An 18,372-nucleotide genomic window follows, 5' to 3' on the forward strand; every position below is an offset into this window, starting at 1 on the left:
CGTTTCGTAGTTCAGAAAAAAATCTCCGATACCCTTCGGAAAGTACCGTACGTCCGAAGGCTTGTATAACCTCGTGAATCTCATCCGCTATTCGGATTTATGTCGTAGTATCGAAGATACATCATTTCAATGTACAGAAAAACTGATAAGATGCTGAACATATCAGCAAACTATAGCCGTCCTCCTCATTTTAAAAAGAATCCAATATCTAAATATATTTGTGCAAAAAAAAAAAAATGCGATAACATCTGTACCTCGAAAATTTCAACTACGGGAGATTAAAATCGAGTCGAGTTCTTCGGAACCTTCGCGCTATCGACGATAGATCAGAATCATGTGCGCGCACATAAATAATTCTATTCCGATTTACCCCTTTTCATATCATCGCCCCGAGGCCGGCTGAAACGGGGGCGAGATACAGGCGCGCGGAGGGGACTGTCGTAGCATGGCGCGTGATTCTCTGTTCGATGTTCGACGTTCGACGACGATAAGTCTCCGCCGTTCGATCGCTCCCCGGCTTTCCTGAACGCCTCGATGCTCAGCCGGCAGGCAAAACGCAAATAAACTCACGGATACCAACCCCCTCGCCGCAGCCGCCGATGCCGCCAGCCAGCCCGCCATACCTTGCCTCCTCCTCCTCCTCCTCCTCCTCCTCCTCCTCCTCCCTCGCGTATCCGACGGAGTATATTCAAGAAAAATATACCGTGAGAAAAAAATCGAAAGTCATGGGGAGGGCTTGATCGGACGCGCAACGCGAGATAGACTTTTTGTTCTCTCTCGTGAGACGGGTGTATGGAACGGAAAAGTGTTCTCATTGGTAATTGGAACCCCTTTTCGAATAATGAAATAGATATCTCTTTTCCAAGATCGGTTTTCAATATCGGTCACGTGACGGATTTTTTTAAAACGCGAGATCTATCCGGAATTATATCGGTTTAATCTCCTTCCTACCCCTTTCCCCATTCCACGAGGTACTAATATACTATTTTAGGGATTTTTTTAATATTGTAGAAACATTTTTTTTAAATAGAATTTATTTAAATGTGTGGATAATACGGTAAACTGTACTCGTGATATTTCCATCTCGCTTTCCGGATGCGTATACAACGACGTACGTAGGTGCGGGCGACGCGTGTGCGAAAATATACGCGTAAAAGGGCCCTTATCGGGTTTGCGCAAGAATAGGATTCGACGACGCTTCCGAAAGCCATAACCGAAACGGTAACCGCCACCCTCTGACTGATCGAACTTATTCTTTTCCTTCGCGGCCCCCGCTCTCGTCGCGTATTCGAGTTCCAGCGATAATATTTGGCTGAAAGGGCAGAGGGGGCCCCGAGATGGCGGCCGCGTCATTTTTCTGGAAAATTGAATAGACAAAATCGAATATTTGCCTACTCAGCCGACGATTCTCTCCCTATGTCGATTCTTCGATGAAAATTCGTTTCGAGAGATAGAGAAATGGGAAGATAACGGCTGGAAGATTGGAATCGCCACGCGTAAAGCATTTGCAGTCTCGGGTCTCCGGTATTTTCAGCCCTCTCTCACGTAACACGTAGATAAAAATAAAAGAGACGCACGTTTAATCACCGTTTATTAACACCAAATAAGATGACACCCTCGCACCCTTTGCCTCGCACCTTCGCGCTTTCTCATCAACCTACACTTAATTTCTAACCCTTCCGCGCCACCCGAGCGAGCGAAGGGAAGGTGGGAGCGCCGGAGAGTATATTAAGCGACACTCGGAATTACAAATAACAAATTGCAATTTGATTCCCCGTGCGCCGTGCTCGTACGGGTGGGGCGTTTCCGCAGGGCCGAGGGCGCAATTTATCATTAGTCCGCCGACAATTTGGTGACGGCGTTGCGACCTCCGTTCTCGCAGGGAGGGAAACGTGTTACTCGTGAGCAGCGCAGACTCCGCTTGCCGTCCAAGTATCGACACTTGGCACGTACAAGTTCCCTTTTCGAGCTCGAGATGATCAATTTTCTGCATTCCGCGGATATCGAAATCTCGTTGTAATTTACATCGATTTGCATCGACTTGTTGCGCAAACTTCTTCCGCCGGATGATCGTAAGCGGCGAGCGAACTATCATCATCCCTTAGATTCTCAATCGAGAGGAAACGAGCAGCGTGCGCACGAACGTGAGTGGAGTACACCTCCTTCGTGTCGTCGCGGCGAAAAATAGGCGAAACGGGAGGGCGGGAGGGGGGATTTCGCTTGGAATCATCGCGTACCGGGTGATCCCGAATAAACAGAACCAGAACTAAGCCGGTGGCGGTGAAGGGACTTCGAAGGACAAGCGCACGATGGGTGGGTGGAAATGGGAGGGAGAGACAGGAGGCGGACTGAAGCGGTTTATATGGCTACATGGCTAAAGGCGCATCCCCCGAGCCGTATCGATCGTTGACTTTAAAATTCAAAGAGACCGACAATAGCTTCCCTTTCCGACGGGCCTCTGTACTACAATATCATATTCCGTTCCTTTCGTTTCATTGTCTGGTAAAGCCTGCGCTAATAATAAAAGATTGCTACCCTGGAAGCTATGCCCAGAGAGAGGGGGAGCAAGGAAAAGCGCGCGCGCGCGCGCGAGAGAGAGAGAGAGAGAGAGAGAGAGAGAGAGAGAGAGATAAGAGGAAAGATATGACCGGCAGAAGAAGAGAAAGAGTGAGAGAAAGGGAGGCAGAGGGGAAGAGGCTTGGAAAAGTCTTCCCAACTTCGGTGCTACATCATCCAGATAGCCGACCCATAATGCTCCGGTGAAAAGTTCGTCGAATTCTGTGCGAATTTAATATGCCGCGCACGACCGTCCCTTTGTGCCGCCTTTGTTACGCCACTGTCATTCCGCTGCGTGTCGGCTGGTTTAACTGCGATTTACGTCCCTTTAACTGTGATTAACACCGGTTTGCATTCTACACTGTTATCGCAGAGAATCATTTTTTTTTCCCTTTTTACAAGAATAATATTTCATCCGGGATCGGACCATCGATCACGTGGTGAGCTTAATTCGGCACGTGGTTCGGCGAGTGACGTAAGGAAACAATGCTTAAATAACGGGTTAAGAAGATAAGATTCGCAGAGATGAAATCGAAAAGAGGGAAATGGTAGGCATTCTTTCGGCAGCCAGCAACAATAAAGCCCGTTCAAATTACATAGGTAACGAGGATAGAAAGCGAGATATTTGTACGGGAAGAAAGGGAGACGGTATTGCCGGAGGGGACGTAACAATGGACGATCATATTAAATCATAAATGTAAACGAAGATGGGGCGGTAGGATGAGAAAGACGGAGCTACCGCAAGCCCCCAGAATAATGAAACTCCTCGATGTCCGATCGGAGTCAGGAGCACGATCGACTACAGTTTCTACATCTACGCCTCGTTACTCGTCGCGACGTAAGAGTGATTTTATTAGCGTATATTAAATAAAAATTTTTTTTCCTCGCACGCAGAGGAATTTTAATTAATTTGAATTCTCGCTGAAATGAACAAAAAAAAAAAAAAATCTTGCATTAACGTAAATGCCGTCGTGATCGATAGTCCACTGTATTCCCTTCCGCGGTAAAGATACTCTCGCAAGTTTCGCATATACACCTTGGGCAACGTATTAACCGAAAGCAAATCGAGACCCACCTATGTAAATCACCTGCGCGAATTGCGCAGGACTACATACGCGCGATACCTGAATCGAGATTAAACGTTTCGAGGGATGCGAAATGAAATATTTAGCGATCCACAGGGTCGAAACGAACCCCCGCCGCACGATCGGTGGGGCCCCTTTGTCGGCGCGTTATAGACATCGAAACGAACAGGAATGCAGTGTAACCCCTTTTCGCCGCATACGTCGTACACGTTTGGATTATTATAACGTCGAACGCAGCAATGGACTTTTATCTCTCGATCAAACCCCTCTCTCTCCCCACATAAGTGCCATGCCCTTTTTCTCTCTTTTCCTCTCGATTCTCTATCTCGTTCACTATTTCAAATATCTCCGTGAGATGTCACATTCTAAAATTTCTATCTGCATCGGATCTACATCTGCCTCATAAATGGAACATTAATAGAAACAAATAGTTCAAATTTACTCTATTACTACTTAATTGCCTTCGTAAAACGCGCGGCTTGCCTCTATTTCATCTATTAATCCGCGTTATCAACGGTTAGTCAAGGAAGAAAGCGGTGACTGTATCGCAAGATGACTACGCATGGGAAATATGTAAAAGAGAGCGGGGGAAAGATGGAGAGAGCGGGGATAAAAAAAAAAAAAAAGATGACGAGTCACTCGCTGAAATGGATTAAGTCGTGTGAATATTGACGCGCGGTGTTGGTTAGATCGATCGGCCGTGTGTTTCACGGAAAGGCGGGCGGACGGACGGACGCTGAATGGACCGGATTGAAATGTCGGGCGGCGTGAATGGCGGCTTAAAAGAAATACATTAGCGCAATGTGAAGGGTTACTTGAAAATAAACTGGAATAAGCGAGTGCTGCGCGCGGTTACACTCAAACGCCGCCACCACCACCACTACCACCACCACCTCCACCACCACCATCACCACCACCGGTTGATGGTGGTCGGCCGGGCGCATTCGCCCGCTCGCCCTTTCGGCGCGGGGTACTCGATCATTCTTTCAATGTAGAAACGACACGCCACCGAGGGTGAGGTCGACTTTATGGACAGCCCGAGATTTTCTACGAGGCTCGCTTGGGTTTTATCCGCGATGGAGAACGGGGACGATCTCCATTCCAGAACTAATGTGCCCTTTTTTTCTCTTTTCGCACAGAGAAGAGAAAAGGCGTGTACATTTTTATCGAACGACACGTATAAGTTATTTTCATGGAAATTACCTGTAACAGGAGCGTTACTTTACGCATAAATAAATTGAATATAATATAATATAATACGTATTAACAAATTTTAATAATGTGTAATACGTAAACTGTTATTTTAAGTGCGAGACTCGACAGGACCCACTTAACAAATTGATACGCGCGTGTAATCTACAATCAATATCTCGGGTCCAGCGTCGTAATGACGTTTGTACGTCGACGAATCGCAATGCAGACGAGACGACGCAACAGTCAAGCAGGTGCATTATTCGAGCGAATGGTTTACGACAGTTTTATTGTTGGCCCCTGGTGTTCAGCGGTCGTATTTAACGTTTTATCCCGTCGCTTCTATCGCTTCTCCTCCGTCGCCTCTCCCCCGCGCCTTTTCCTCAATTCTCGAGAGAGAGAGAGAGAGAGAGAGAGAGAGAGAGAGAGAGAGCGAGAGGAGAGAAAGAAGAAAGGGTTAAAATTTTATTTTTCAGCTACACACGCGCGTAAAAGGGCTGCGGCAGAGGGGCCCATTCGGATCGTTTCATAAAAGTCGTCTGGCACATTCGTTCTCCTAGATTATTGCCCCGTACGCGAGTCGGCACCGGGACGCGGGATATATTATTTTATTTATTATTTCACTTTAAGGCCACGTCGCGCCCCTCTCTCTCTCTCTCTCTCTCTCTCTCTCTCTTCTCCCGCTCCGAGGGATTAAGGCGGACGGGCATAAAGTACGGAAACGCCTCGTTTTGCGTCACCTTGGGATCCCCGCGGGTACCCGAGGCGCCGACGAGAGAGCAGCCCCGGCCTCCTCGGGAACCGTTCATGCGCGTGGTTTAATTAAGCCAACGTCTACGTATCGTAAAACGCGGACATACAAAGTTTCGATCGTCGTGTGTGCGCGCCGTATGTATGCAAGCGCGTTCGACCGTAAACAATCTTTAACGCGAGCGCACACGATTGTCCGATATAATTCAAAGAGGCAGATAATTATAGCGGAGTAAAAAATCTCGAGAGACGACGCGTACGGGCGATTTATGCGTTCGGAAAAAAAAAAAAAAGAAAACAAAAAAATAATGCTCGAGCATTTCTGCAAATTTCGAGCAATGATATTCTACGGCGAGGACGATTCTCCGCTTGTGCTTCTCACGACATTCACTTGGTTGTGTCTCGCGCGCGCGTTATCGCATTAGGTCGGTTCACGCGAGCTTCATTCAAATTCTTATTCCGAAGGGTAAATCGTCCGCACCCTTCACAGGAATGGGAGAAAGGGGGGGGGGGAGGTGGCGAGGGAGATGACTCTTCGTAAAATTAAAGGAGCCCGTAACATACGAAATCGTTGTAGCGCGGTGTCTTCCGCAAGGGGGAGGAGGAGAGCTGGAGGGAGAGGGAGACGGCAAACACGTCCGCAGCTGCGACATCGCGAAATTACGAGGTGGCGGTGAAACTCGCCGTGTCGCTCCTTAGAGGAAGCGTTGACAAATGACGGAGGCAACTTTTATTATTTTAGATGTCGGCCCATCAGACGCGGGGGCGGTTACGGCCTCACGAACCGCGGCGTCGACTCCGATGTGTTTTACATACATTTTGTAGCAGCAGCGCCCCCGGGGCGCTACGCACCCCCGTTGACAAATGGCCGTGGGGTTTTATTAGACGAACTTTTTAAGGTACTCCCCCGAGCGCGGACGTGTGGTTATACTAAATAAAGATAAGCCCCGCGTCCGCGTCGAACGCGTTTTTCTTCGCTGTCCTCCTCCTGCGCTGTTTCCCGCGCGATTTCATTTTGTCTTCCTGTCATTACGAGACCAGCGTGTATTTTCGTCGTAAACACTCGAACGGATCGGTTCATCATCGTCGTGCTTTATCACGACCATCAACCATTTTCATATGCAATAAAAGAATTTTATTCGTTTGTACCCGAAAAATTTTATAAAGCGGGATTACCCCTTTCTCTCCTCGCTATGGTCTGTAAAGTCACATTTCACGCCGCCGCGTCAAACTACCAGAATAATCCTCCGATTTCTCGCGAGAGGAAGCAAGTCGAATGCACGTTTCGCTCGGGAGCATATTTACGCTGGCGATGACAAATGGTTTTTAGCGCTCGCGATGGGTGGATACGAGTGAGCGCCCCGAGACATCGATGGATACGAGAGAGAGAGAGAGAGAGAGAGAGAGAGAGAGAGAGAAAGAGTGAGAGAAAGAGGAGGAGGAGGGACGGATAGAGACGGGGAGAGAAACAGAGAAGCAGAGGGCAGAAGAGAGAACTAGAGTGCTTCGCAGATGCGCCGTGACTGATGATCCCTACTTCCAGATGTACTGTATACTCCCGGTACTTTTATCGGCGCTTGTTTGTTCAGCGAGCTCCGAAATACCAGTGGCAACGGCATGCCGTCGCAGTGGATCACGCGTGGTGTTGCGCGCCACGTGAAAAAAAAAAAAAAAAAAAGAACGAAGAGGAAGAAGAGGAGGAGGAGGAGGAGGAGGAAGAGGAGGAGGAGATAGCGGTGGAAGCGAAAACGAAGCGAGCAACCGCGATTACCGGCGACGAGAGGAGAGCAGAAAAAATGATGGTTGCATCAACACAGGCGTATATATATATATATTTATGTGTCGCCTCGCGATGTTGAGCTTTCGTCGTGCTCGATGATGGACGTCTATCACGTGAGACAACGTCCGAGGCATTTGCTTCATCATCATTACCATCATCTCCTCTGCATCTTCTTTTTCTTTTTTTCTCTTCGAACACTACTATCTTTTTCTGTTTGCCTCCGTCCGTGTTAATCGCTACCAAAAACAATTTCTCCGGAAATTTCCTATCCTCTCTCGTCGCGAGCGCGAAAAGTCTCCCGACGAAAAGATTGCCTCGCGTGGCAAAAGGAAGCGGTACCACCGGCGCGGAGTTCTCGGCATCGATCGGAATGTTTTCCTTGGCGCGAGATAATCGGCACGTACGCGAGAGCTAACGTCGGAAATCGTTAGATCCGCATTCGGATTCCACGTAATCGCGAGCCTCGAGAAACACGGGAGAAAGTCGAGAGCGATCTTTACGAGCGGCACACGTACGAAACGGTAACGCTCTCATACGCGATTCGACACTGTTTGCTTTGGCCGGCGAGTGCTCGCGCAATTTTCTAGCCCGGTAGAGGCGGATATCTCGTGAAAGAGAGGAAGAGTAGAGTGCGCGGAATTATCAATTAGCGCGACGAGCAGCCGCCACTCTGCGTACGTGGAGCGCGGCTATGTAAATTGAAGAGGTTACACGGTTTTACATATTTCAACAGATTCATGGCGAGGAGAAGCGCGGAGGAGAAACGAGGAGGGAAAGAAGGAAACGTAGAAGGAGGGCGGCGAGAGGAGAAAGAGGAGGAGGAGGAGGAGAGGCGACGATGGAGGGCTCGGTGGCCACTCGAAAAGTGCGGGCGAAGCGTTTTGTCGAGTGTTTTATGGAAAGCTTTAGAATTGTAGATTTTCTCTCTCCCGTAGCGCGCCCGGCTGGATTTATGACGGGCGACGTACGTGCAAACGTACGAGCGCGTTGTCCCTGCCTGCTACTTGCGCAGCCCGCGCGACAGAAAATATAAAAGGATATTATTTAAATTCTTGAAAAGTTCGCTTTTTGCCCGGCGACTTACCAGGCCGGGCCGAGTGCCTATCGAGAGTAATCGCGATCCTCCACCGTCGTCTCGTGGCGGAGGTAGACGGCGGTGAAAGTACCCCCGGTACGGCCCCCCGGACACCTCTTCCGCATAATCGATGTCAAAAACATTTTAGAAGCGTTGATCAATGTGGGGGGCGCGAGGGACATAAGAGAGGGACGGCGGCGCCGCAGCAGTCACACGCCAAGTTGCTATTGGATTTCAATTGGAAAACGATTATTCTTGTCGAGTGACCGTGGCTGCCACTTCGGCTCGTTTGTCACCGAGATAGAGAACTCCGTTTCTCTTTTCGTCGCGCTGTCACGCGCAGGAAGTTACCATCGCGCAGAAGGGAGATTTACACTTCTCCTCCTCCTCCTCCTCCTCCTACTTTTCCACAAGCTGTGTTTTTTTTTTTTTCTTATTTTAATCTTAAAATTTTGTGTTATTGTATGTAATTGTGTGTAATGTATGTAATTATATGAGGATATGTGAGGAATTATTCAATCAACATGTGAATAAAAAAATGTCAATAAAATTTGTTGTTATAAAAATATATATTAAAAATATATAATATATTGATATAATAACTTGACTGTGAATTTTAATTTTACGTAAAACTCTTTTATTATAAGTCGCCTACGAGGAAATTATTGAGAAGATCTCAAAAGAGTGCGACGCATAACAGGTTTCGCGCATGCAAAACGTCGCATAGATCAAAGCGCGCGCGGGGTCGCCCTGAAGGAAGGGAGAATGTGGACGACGAAGGCAGAAGAATCTGATTTCGGGGGCGCAATCGTCGGGAATGCAAAGCACACACGGAGCTATTTGATCTGTATGCATATCGTAACAGCTCTCGCTCTCGCGCTCTCCAGGGCGCATGCATCGGCGACGACGCACATGCATGTGCACCGCCGTTTGCGAGAGCGAGCGAGCGAGCGAACAAGTGAGAGAGAGAGAGAGAGAGAGAGAGAGAGAGGGGGGGGGCAGAAGAACGAGAGAGATGGTGTGGGTTCGACCCCGCGGGGCCAAGCGCGTATTTACGGAAGGGTCGCTGATAACACGCCGACGATTGTGTCCACACGCCTCCACCCCCGTGTCCGGCGCCTGTGTGCACGCACGCACGCACGCACGCATGTACGCACGTAAGGGACGCGCGGTGCACACGCGCGAGCGGAAACGCGTGCTCGCGCGGGACGGACACTGCAAATATTAGTTCATTACCAAAAGTGCCAGTGAAACCGAGGCTGCGAATGGGTAGCACCGCGAAACCGCAGGAACGTTCGTCCGCGGTTTATTTAACGGCGCCCTTCCGGCCGCTTTTCAATTAACCGCCTGCCGTTTCCCGCTCGCCCCCCGTCCCCGTTGACCGCTCCTCCGGATCGCCACTTCCGCGCTTGAGCAGAGGCTCCTCAATTTCTTATCTGCGTTATATGCCGTTTCTTCGGTCATTGGACTTATTTGAAAGTTGTCAGTTCGCTGTCTCGTTTCCGTTTTATAGAGGTCTTCGTAAAAACGATAGGATTTACAATGGCTGATAACGAGAGAAAACTCTGACGTGGAGGCGCGGAAAGTACGTGTTCGCCGGAAGTGTAGCAAAGAATCGCATGTCGCGGGAGTATAAATAAGAGTACATCAACACGTGTGTAACCCCTCACTTGGACGCGTCCGAAGTCTCATACTACGTAATATACTGAAATATGTGCAGTGCCGAGGGAGAACCGTTTAATAACAATATATTTTAGTCGACTGCACGAAAAACAACACATCCGTCCGTCGAAAACAAAAGACGGATATTTTTGTGGCAAAATCGGATTTAATTTCGCTTAATTGAAATACACAAAAGGATTATGAACAATTATAAACAATTATTTTAAGCCATCGAGAGGGCGATTTAGTAAAAGAATAAAGACCGTGCGAATGCAACAAAACGTAGAGAAATTTATGCAAGCGAAAAATAACGCAAAATTAAATATACTTTGAATAAATTAAATTAAATTAAAAAAATTGGTTTATCTAAAAAAAAAAAAAAAAAAAAAAAAATGCGCGTGACCAAATAAATTAAAATGGGTTTCTTGAAATTTGTCGGTAACAAGCTAAATTCCGAGCGTCGTCGGAGGTCCGATCTAGGCGGCGCGTTCAGAGGCACATAAAAAAACGATATGACGATCGCAAGCTCGTTAGTCGCCGCGTTACCGATGCCGCGACACGAATAGCGCGCGTCTCGCTGAGAAAATATCCGACGAAAGACGGCGGGTTAACGAGACGAGAGCGAAGAGTGGAAAAAAATACTGAGGAAAACTAAGGAGGATGACAATTTCACGGTACATTAGTGTCCAGTGGGAGTATCCGGGGGACATGTTTGCGGACGGCGCGACCATAATTATGTTTTTAATTAATCATCATTTTGTCGGACCCCGACGAGGCCGACAACGGCGACGTAGACGCGCGTCCAAGTCGCCAACATCGCTCGCGTCCCAAAGTTTGCTCGGTTTGGCTCGTTACCGGCCGATGACGTACGTTCTAATAATGCACGTTGGCACAACATGACACCTCCCCCTCTCTATCCCCTCCCCCTTCAGGATGATTCCCTTCGACCCCGTAATACCCCCTCGTCGGATACCTCCATCCCTTGTGCAACGCAGCGCTACGCTTGCAGCAAAGCCGTGATCATCCTCTCATCGTGTGTGTCTTCAACGTAAATGACCCGAAAAAAAGTGATCGCTTTCCAAGAAAGATTGTATCGTTATTCCGCGAAAAATAATCTGCCTCTCTATTATTTATTGCATCCATCAAAATTCCTTTACTTTCCGGCGAAATGCATAATATTAGCAAAGTATTTGCATACAAAAGTGACTCGTTGTCGTCGGCGTTTCCCCGAGCGTCGAGGGATTAATTATCATTTCGGACAAACGACGTCACGGCACACTCCGCTACGTCCGGTCGATAAATAATTTAGTCGAGTTAATAAAATAAATGTCGCTCAGTCTCTCCGGGTGCTTCCTGTCCTTTCCGCGCTTCCCTCCTCCACTCCTCCTCCCCCCCCCCCCCTCCCCCCTCGTTCCCCTGCCCTGTCCTGTCGGTTCTCCTCAAGAACCCGCGCACGACTTACCTCGACTTCTACTCGCTCGGCTCGAGAAGTTTACGAGTCGAAAGATTTACCGTTGATGTAACAAGCGCGTTAACGCGTGCCCCTATCTTCCAACCCGCGTTGTCTCCCTTTTCCCTTCCCACCCCCTTCTTTCTCGAGCTACCGGAGCGACCGCTTTTATATCACTTTTCATTACTCGCGTGTACCACCCATTAATCCCGTCCCGTGCCGGTTTATTCTCTCACCGGGCGTTTCGGATCAACGTCGACGCTCGTGACTTTTACGATTCCTCTCGTGCCGATCGATCGGCATGTGCACGCGGCGTGAATCGTCCCGTGGAGGGATGATCGATCCATTATCATCGCTCGAAGGACGTGAGGGGGGACCTACCTACCTCGCGCGATCGTTCGGTCACGACATTAACAGGATCGTAACGTAAACGTTCTCGGAGTCACCGCGTCGTCGATAAACGGCCGCGTCGATAATCGGTTCGGGGAAGGATCCGCCGATCGATCAAATTTGCCGAACGCGAGTTAAGCCAGACGGCTGTCGCGAAACGTACGGTTTTTCGTCTGGCAAAATTCCCGAACGCGGGATCTTCCCTCGAATCACGCGAGCCACGACGACGCCACGACGGGACTCTTCCCGAGAGACGCGTCGCCCGAGAAAGATCGCCGGGCTAATTGTCGTCCGTTGCTGGAATTAGATCATAAGAATGTCAGATATAATCGACCGACGGAGAACGATCGAAGGTGACCAGGCGAACAACGATGGATTTTATACCTGCTTTGCGAATGGGAGGATTCGATCCGCTCTCGTGAAATTAAGATGACCTTAAGAGCCCGATCGAGCATCCTCTCCCTCCCGCCTATATCCTTCTCCCTCGTGCGCGAGACGCAGAGATCGCGTTTCTTTAAATATCTGAGTAATTGCCCAGTCAATCGCGCCCGCACACTAGCAATTACATGCGAAAATTATGTCGGGAAATTACCGGGTGGGCAAGTGGAAGAATCGAAGAACGGGTACGGAACAGCGCGCGCCGGAGAGAGAGGAGACGGAAGAACGAGAGTGATAGCGTGACTAATACGCGCTTTGTCAGCGCCGGGATAATCGCATAGCGATTCTCGCGCATAATTCACTTTACTTTGGCGCAATTTGCCATCTTGCGATATCTCGGATAAAGTCCTCCACCTATATATGCGCGTATTGAGACGCGTAGGGAGAGCGGCCCTCCAGCCGGCATTCTCCGATGGCGCACACGCGCTCGCGGATTATTCATAAAAGAGAAACATAATCGGCGAAGAGCAATCATCATGCTAATGCAACGTAATAACACGTCGTAACAATTAATTGCGACGATCAGTCGCATATCGGAGAGAGAATAAATTAAAAGACGATATAATCGCCAAAGAAAGAGAGAAAAAGAAAGAGAGAGAGAGAGAGAGAGAGAGAGAGGGGGGGATAACCGCCGGATAGCCGAAAATTTCGCACAGTCGATGCGCGCGCGATTAAGCGGACAAGGCGGAAAACGTCGCGTCGCGGCGCATCACGTAATTATCCGGGGATTTCTCGTTGCGGCATACTGACAGCTCGAAGCCTGGACCGGTTGCCTGCGTAAACGGTATTAATCACAATGCGCGTATTTGCACGCACGTCGCGCCGCTGCCGTGTAGTTATAGTTGCCTCTCCGTAGGTGTTTGTTCCACGCGCCCGTCCGCGCCGCTGACAGTTCGTTTGAACGCAATTAGCGCGCCGCTCGCGACGCGGATAAGAGAACGAGAGAACGCGCGCGTTCTATCGTCCGCGTCGATCGCCGAGTCGAATTAACCGTTTCGCCGCGCTCGTCGCGGCGCGATAGACGAGAGGAGCCGATCGTGATTTGACAGCCGATCTCGCGCCGAGATATGCGGATTTTTTTTTTCTCAACTCGCGCCAATCCGCAATCGTATAACAGCGATACCCGGTTTTTCGTGCGATGTTTCGCGCGCACAATTGCGAGTGTACCTCATTATCGAGTTTTTCTTCACTCAGATGCGATGATTAGACGTATTGTAATTCAATGATTGGCCAGACGTGCTAAATCGGACTGGTGCTAGAGTGTAATGCGCTAAGGCGTGATGATGCATGATTATTGTCAGCATCGCGTGCGTCCGCAAATATGATTTAATATATAAAAAAAAAAACAAAAAAAAAAAAACAAAAAAAAAACTGAGAAATTTTTAATTGTTCAAACATCCATAAGAAATGTTTTATTAATATAAACTCATGTTTCGCATAAATTCGATAAAAATTTAAGCATTTATCTTGAATCTTTTTGCCGATAACATCGATAAAACATTAACGAGCGCATTGAACCGAGACGAATCGTTCATATTAAGCTAAAGTGCTGTACTAAATGAATAGGATAATCTCGATCGTGCCATTCCCGTGATACGACTCGACGTCGACGTCGGCGGTAATCGCGCGCGGTTATCAAAGCGGCAAGAAGTGAAATATCTTACGACGCGTTTCGACATGTCCGTCGTTTTACGTCCGTCGTCGGTGTACTTCTTTGTGGACGCGGTCTCGGCAGCCACGAAACCATGACCGTAAATGTAAATGGGCGACGTCATCTCGGCTGGCACGGAGGAAAAGAGGGATAAGACGAAGTCGCTCTTGAGGAGCGAGCGAGAAACGAGCCCCGAGCGTGGTGGAAAGAGAGGAAGAGAGAAAGGAAGCAGAAAGAGTCGATCGTAACGACGAGGCTCAACTTTATGAATATTATTTTCCAGCAGATGTCCTGGACGATAGGACGTCGTCGCCGTCGTCGTCGTCGTAATTAATGACGTCGCGAGTGCGACGGGGAGGGTGACTCCAAGTCCGGGACTGGTTGAAGAGAGACGGGGTACGGAGTGGGGGTGGGGGGGGATGAGGAGGGGAAGGGATGGTTATGGAGACGCGGAGGCAAGCAGCGCGTAAGGGGATGCCTGACGATAAGGAACCCGTAGGAAGGCAGCGAGAAACTGATGGCGGATGGTAGTTGGACGACGACAGACAATGCGCCTGAATTATGCCGGAATGACTGGGTAGTTTTAAAGCCAGGAAGCCGACATTAGCGCATTGATACCGAACATTCTGACTGCGGGGAACCATTAATATTACTTACTTCATAACGCGCGAGCCGCCGCAGCAGCGCGCCGAGGGTCGACGGGAGCGCGATGGAAGCCGCGTGTCTCTCGCAACTCCGCCTTCATCCGCTCGTAACGACTGCTTATCCGCCAGTCATATATATCCAAAATTCGGTTCTATAGGTGTATCACTCATGATGAAGAAAATGATCGATGAATGCAATTACGATGTTGTCTATGTGAAAATTTGCGACTCCGCAGATGTTACTCCTCCTTTCATCGCGAATGAGTAAAATAAAAAGTTATTATACGGATAAAAAATATTCTACATAGTCTCCCGATCTCCGATCCAAATCACCATCGTTCAATATAGACGATCCGAAGAAACTTATCGTAAAGCGAGATTAATGATATTTAATTGACCGAACTAGTGGATAGACTTAAGGGGAAATCGAAGTTTTCCTCCGAGCAAGTAGATTAAATGGATTAATGGGAACAAATCATCGGGATTAAAACGCGGCGACAAAAGGGGTGAGAGAAGGCGAAATAAACGGCGGAGAAGGAGTAACGCAGTCTTCGGTCACAGGCTGCGTTCCGTGAACGTTGTAAAATCAAAAGGACAAACAATTAATAAAGCCGGCGCCGTCGATTAATCAGAATTTAACTCGCAGTTAAATACTCGAGGATCGCCCTCGGTTGCGCGGCTGCTGGCGCGTATCTCGAGGGAACGAACGAACGCGCGGGCCACGCAGGATAAACAAAGGTTTACATCAGTGTCAGTCGCAACAAGTCCGAATTCGTCTAGGGTTCTCGCCATGAATATTCACGGTACGCTCGCCGCTCCGCCGCCCTTCCACAGCAAACCACCCCCTCGCTCTCGCTGCTTCGGTCCGTTTCCCGACCCCTCGTGCTCCCTCCTCTTCCCCCCTCCCCCATCCCCAGCTCACTCTCCGCGTCCACATCCGCTCCCCGTGGCCTCGTGCCCATTTACCACCCCCTGCGATATCCATCGAACGGCCACCAGTCAAAGGCTGAAATCACAATACGCGTTTGTCCGGTTGACGAAGTCGACGGTGGGGTCGACGGTAAAGCAAATAGAACGAGAGAGAGAAAGAGAAAGGGCGGCGCATGGGCAGCGGCGGGGACTCGACCAGTGGTCATTGCCTTTGAATTGGAAATTACGTTTCGGACGGCCAAGTGTCGATTTTCACCCCCCGTATTAACGGCTCTCCGCCACACTCATCGTGGAGGCGCGAGGACCTCCCCGCCTTCGCCTTCTCTCACTTTCTATTACCTTCTTGGCGAGATAGAGACTAAAAATTTCAGGGAGACGTCGCTCGATGCACGTAGCGCTTCTTCCCTTATCTTCTTTGTGTCTTTTGCAACTTTTAGTTTTTGCGGAGGCACGCGACACCAAAAGAGGAAGAGAACGATAACGAAGCAGAGTGCCGCTGCTTCGCACCCTCCTCGCTTCGAGGCCGACGAGGGGGTGCGGAGTGCAAAACCCCTTTCCGAAATCAACCCTTTCGAAGTGGTAGCTCGGTGATTCGGTGGCTCGGCGGGCGCGAGTATTTCGCAGGCGCTCGAATGATTTAATCCCCGAATGATGGACGGGCACGTCGCGACGATGATCTGCGTGCCGTAAAGTGACAAGTGGTTAGGATCACGCGGAAACCTCGGTGGCTCTCCGACCGCCGCGGCGGCGACGGCGGCGGCGGCGGCGGCGGCTGCGTGTTGGTGTTGGATGAAACGGAGGCCGTCGCTCGGCCGGATGGATTTTGCGGCGGATAGAAGAGGGATAGGACGCCCAGAGCGCAGGGAGGGCAACAGTAGGGTTACGAGCTCTCGCACCATACAAATCATGTCGGCATTACTACGTCAGGCCTGGACTCAACTTGTCGCGCGTACCGGAAACTCGATACCGCTTCCCCGGTAATACTGATTTATCGGAAGTGCAATGGCAGGCCTAGGCTACCGGGGCGTCATCGAGCCGCGTTGCATTTTTCCCCCGTCGTCCGTGATGTAGCGCGATTTTTCCGGCTAATCGAGAATTACGGGTTCACGGGTGAACGGCGCTGATGCGAGCTCTCTCTCGTTCAGGCCGCCATCACTCGCGCGCGCTCGAAACGCATCCGAAATTTTTGCGTGAAAGCGCGATGACCGCGAGTCACGGTCCGGTACGATTTTCTCTTTATCCTCCCCCTCCCTTTTTGTCTTTTTCTTTCTTTCTGTTCTCTCTTTAATACGACTTGGATGTCCTACCTTTCGAGATGTTTGACAATATCTTCGTAGGCAGCTCGGCAGTTTTCCCAAACCGTCCCGGACCTGTGGAGCACAAAAACAAAAGGCGGTTACGACACGGACAAAAATGGAAAAGAAAGCCTAAGCTTCGGCCGGAAACGGCGACCAAATCAAAAGGGAAACGAGAAAGGAGAAACGCGTCGTTCCGCGACCGTGGTAGAAGTCGCATAAGTCGCGAGGCGGCCTCCTGGCTGAAGGATACGCCTGATTAAGAGTCCTCGTCCCGTCCCACTTCTCTCGGCTATTCCGCCGCGATTCCGCCGTTGCCGAACGCACCGAGAATGAAGTGCCTTTGATGTCGCTGATTAAAAAAGAGATGTCAGCCCGGCAGGAGCGGAGTTAATTTGTGACCTAGGATCGTGCCGGTCGCGGAAGAAAAAAAAAAAAGGAGATGAAGAAGCGAATAAGTTAATCAGAGGGGATCGAATCTTCGTTTGCGCAATACGAAAACGGAACGGAAATCAAGTGTCCTAAAAATGCTCATCCAAATACAGCACCCTGAAGAAAAGTTCCGAAGTTTAATGTCAATGCGCCTGACACGGTTTCCAAGGTTTCCAGCGTTGATAATTCGCTTTATTTGAACGACGGGAAACGGATCGTGATGGAGAAAAGCGAGGAATAGGAAAGCCGTACGTGTGCCATCCGTGGAAACTGGTCGAAGAGATCAGACGGGGGAGGGGGGATGGAAGGCCGGAGGGCGAGGAAAACGGACGGTGGAAAGAAGGAGATACGGCGAGTTTAAGGGGGTGGCGACGAGGCAGGACAGTGATGAGGGGGACGTCGAAGGGACGCGGTGACGGCGGTGGCGTCGGTGTCCCAGGATGGGGTTGCGTTGAATTAATCATATTCCGGTGTTTGTCGTGGCGCCCCCAGACGTAATCCGTCTTACCTCCCGATCTCTCTCGCTCGCTCGCTCCTCCGTCGCGATAGATTTGCATTTTAATTAAAAGCAAAGCGCTGAAATCATAATGCGAAACGTGCGGCGCCGCCTTCGCCGTGTCATTATATACGCTCGCGCGTGTGCGTGTACGCGCGTCCGCTGGCACATACATACATACATATTTACACACATATGTACACACACACACACACACACACACACACACACACACACATATTTCTCGCACGTTGCTCATGGACTCACGTTTCGTCGTTAAGAGAGATTGAGACGCGTTAAAAATCCAGAGCGCGGGGGCTCCACATTAAGAATCTCACTCAGCGCCGTCACGAGCTCACGTTCAAGGTGCGTGAGCAAGATCTGATCGGTGACGGAAAAAGTGTATTCTTTAACGTTGCGTGCTAGCTTCTCTCGTCTCTTTGTTCTCAATCGTTTCTTATCGTCCGACAATTATCCGAAAAATCATTTCCCCGCACTCGAAAGGAAGAAATAATCAAATCTCTCTGTCTGGCGTTAAGTCCCGATT

At 49.6% G+C, this 18,372-nt stretch overlaps 1 protein-coding gene across 4 annotated transcripts in view; it reads right to left on the reverse strand.

The window, feature by feature from the left end:
• Window positions 1–18,372, reverse strand: part of dac (dachshund family transcription factor) — a 186,063-nt gene that overhangs the window by 77,533 nt on the left and 90,158 nt on the right. For 3 of the 4 annotated variants that reach the window (XM_011649960.2, XM_011649957.2, XM_011649958.2), the window contains exon 4: window positions 16,910–16,972. The exons of the other annotated variant lie outside the window; for it this stretch is intronic. In XM_011649960.2, the coding sequence (XP_011648262.2) occupies window positions 16,910–16,972 (63 nt within the window). The remainder of the gene's footprint in view (window positions 1–16,909; window positions 16,973–18,372) is intronic. 4 annotated transcript variants of the gene reach the window in all.

The sequence above is a fragment of the Pogonomyrmex barbatus genome, unplaced genomic scaffold (assembly GCF_055798465.1).
Source record: "Pogonomyrmex barbatus isolate J1 unplaced genomic scaffold, ASM5579846v1 scaffold1, whole genome shotgun sequence".
Taxonomy (NCBI): Eukaryota; Metazoa; Arthropoda; class Insecta; order Hymenoptera; family Formicidae; genus Pogonomyrmex; species Pogonomyrmex barbatus.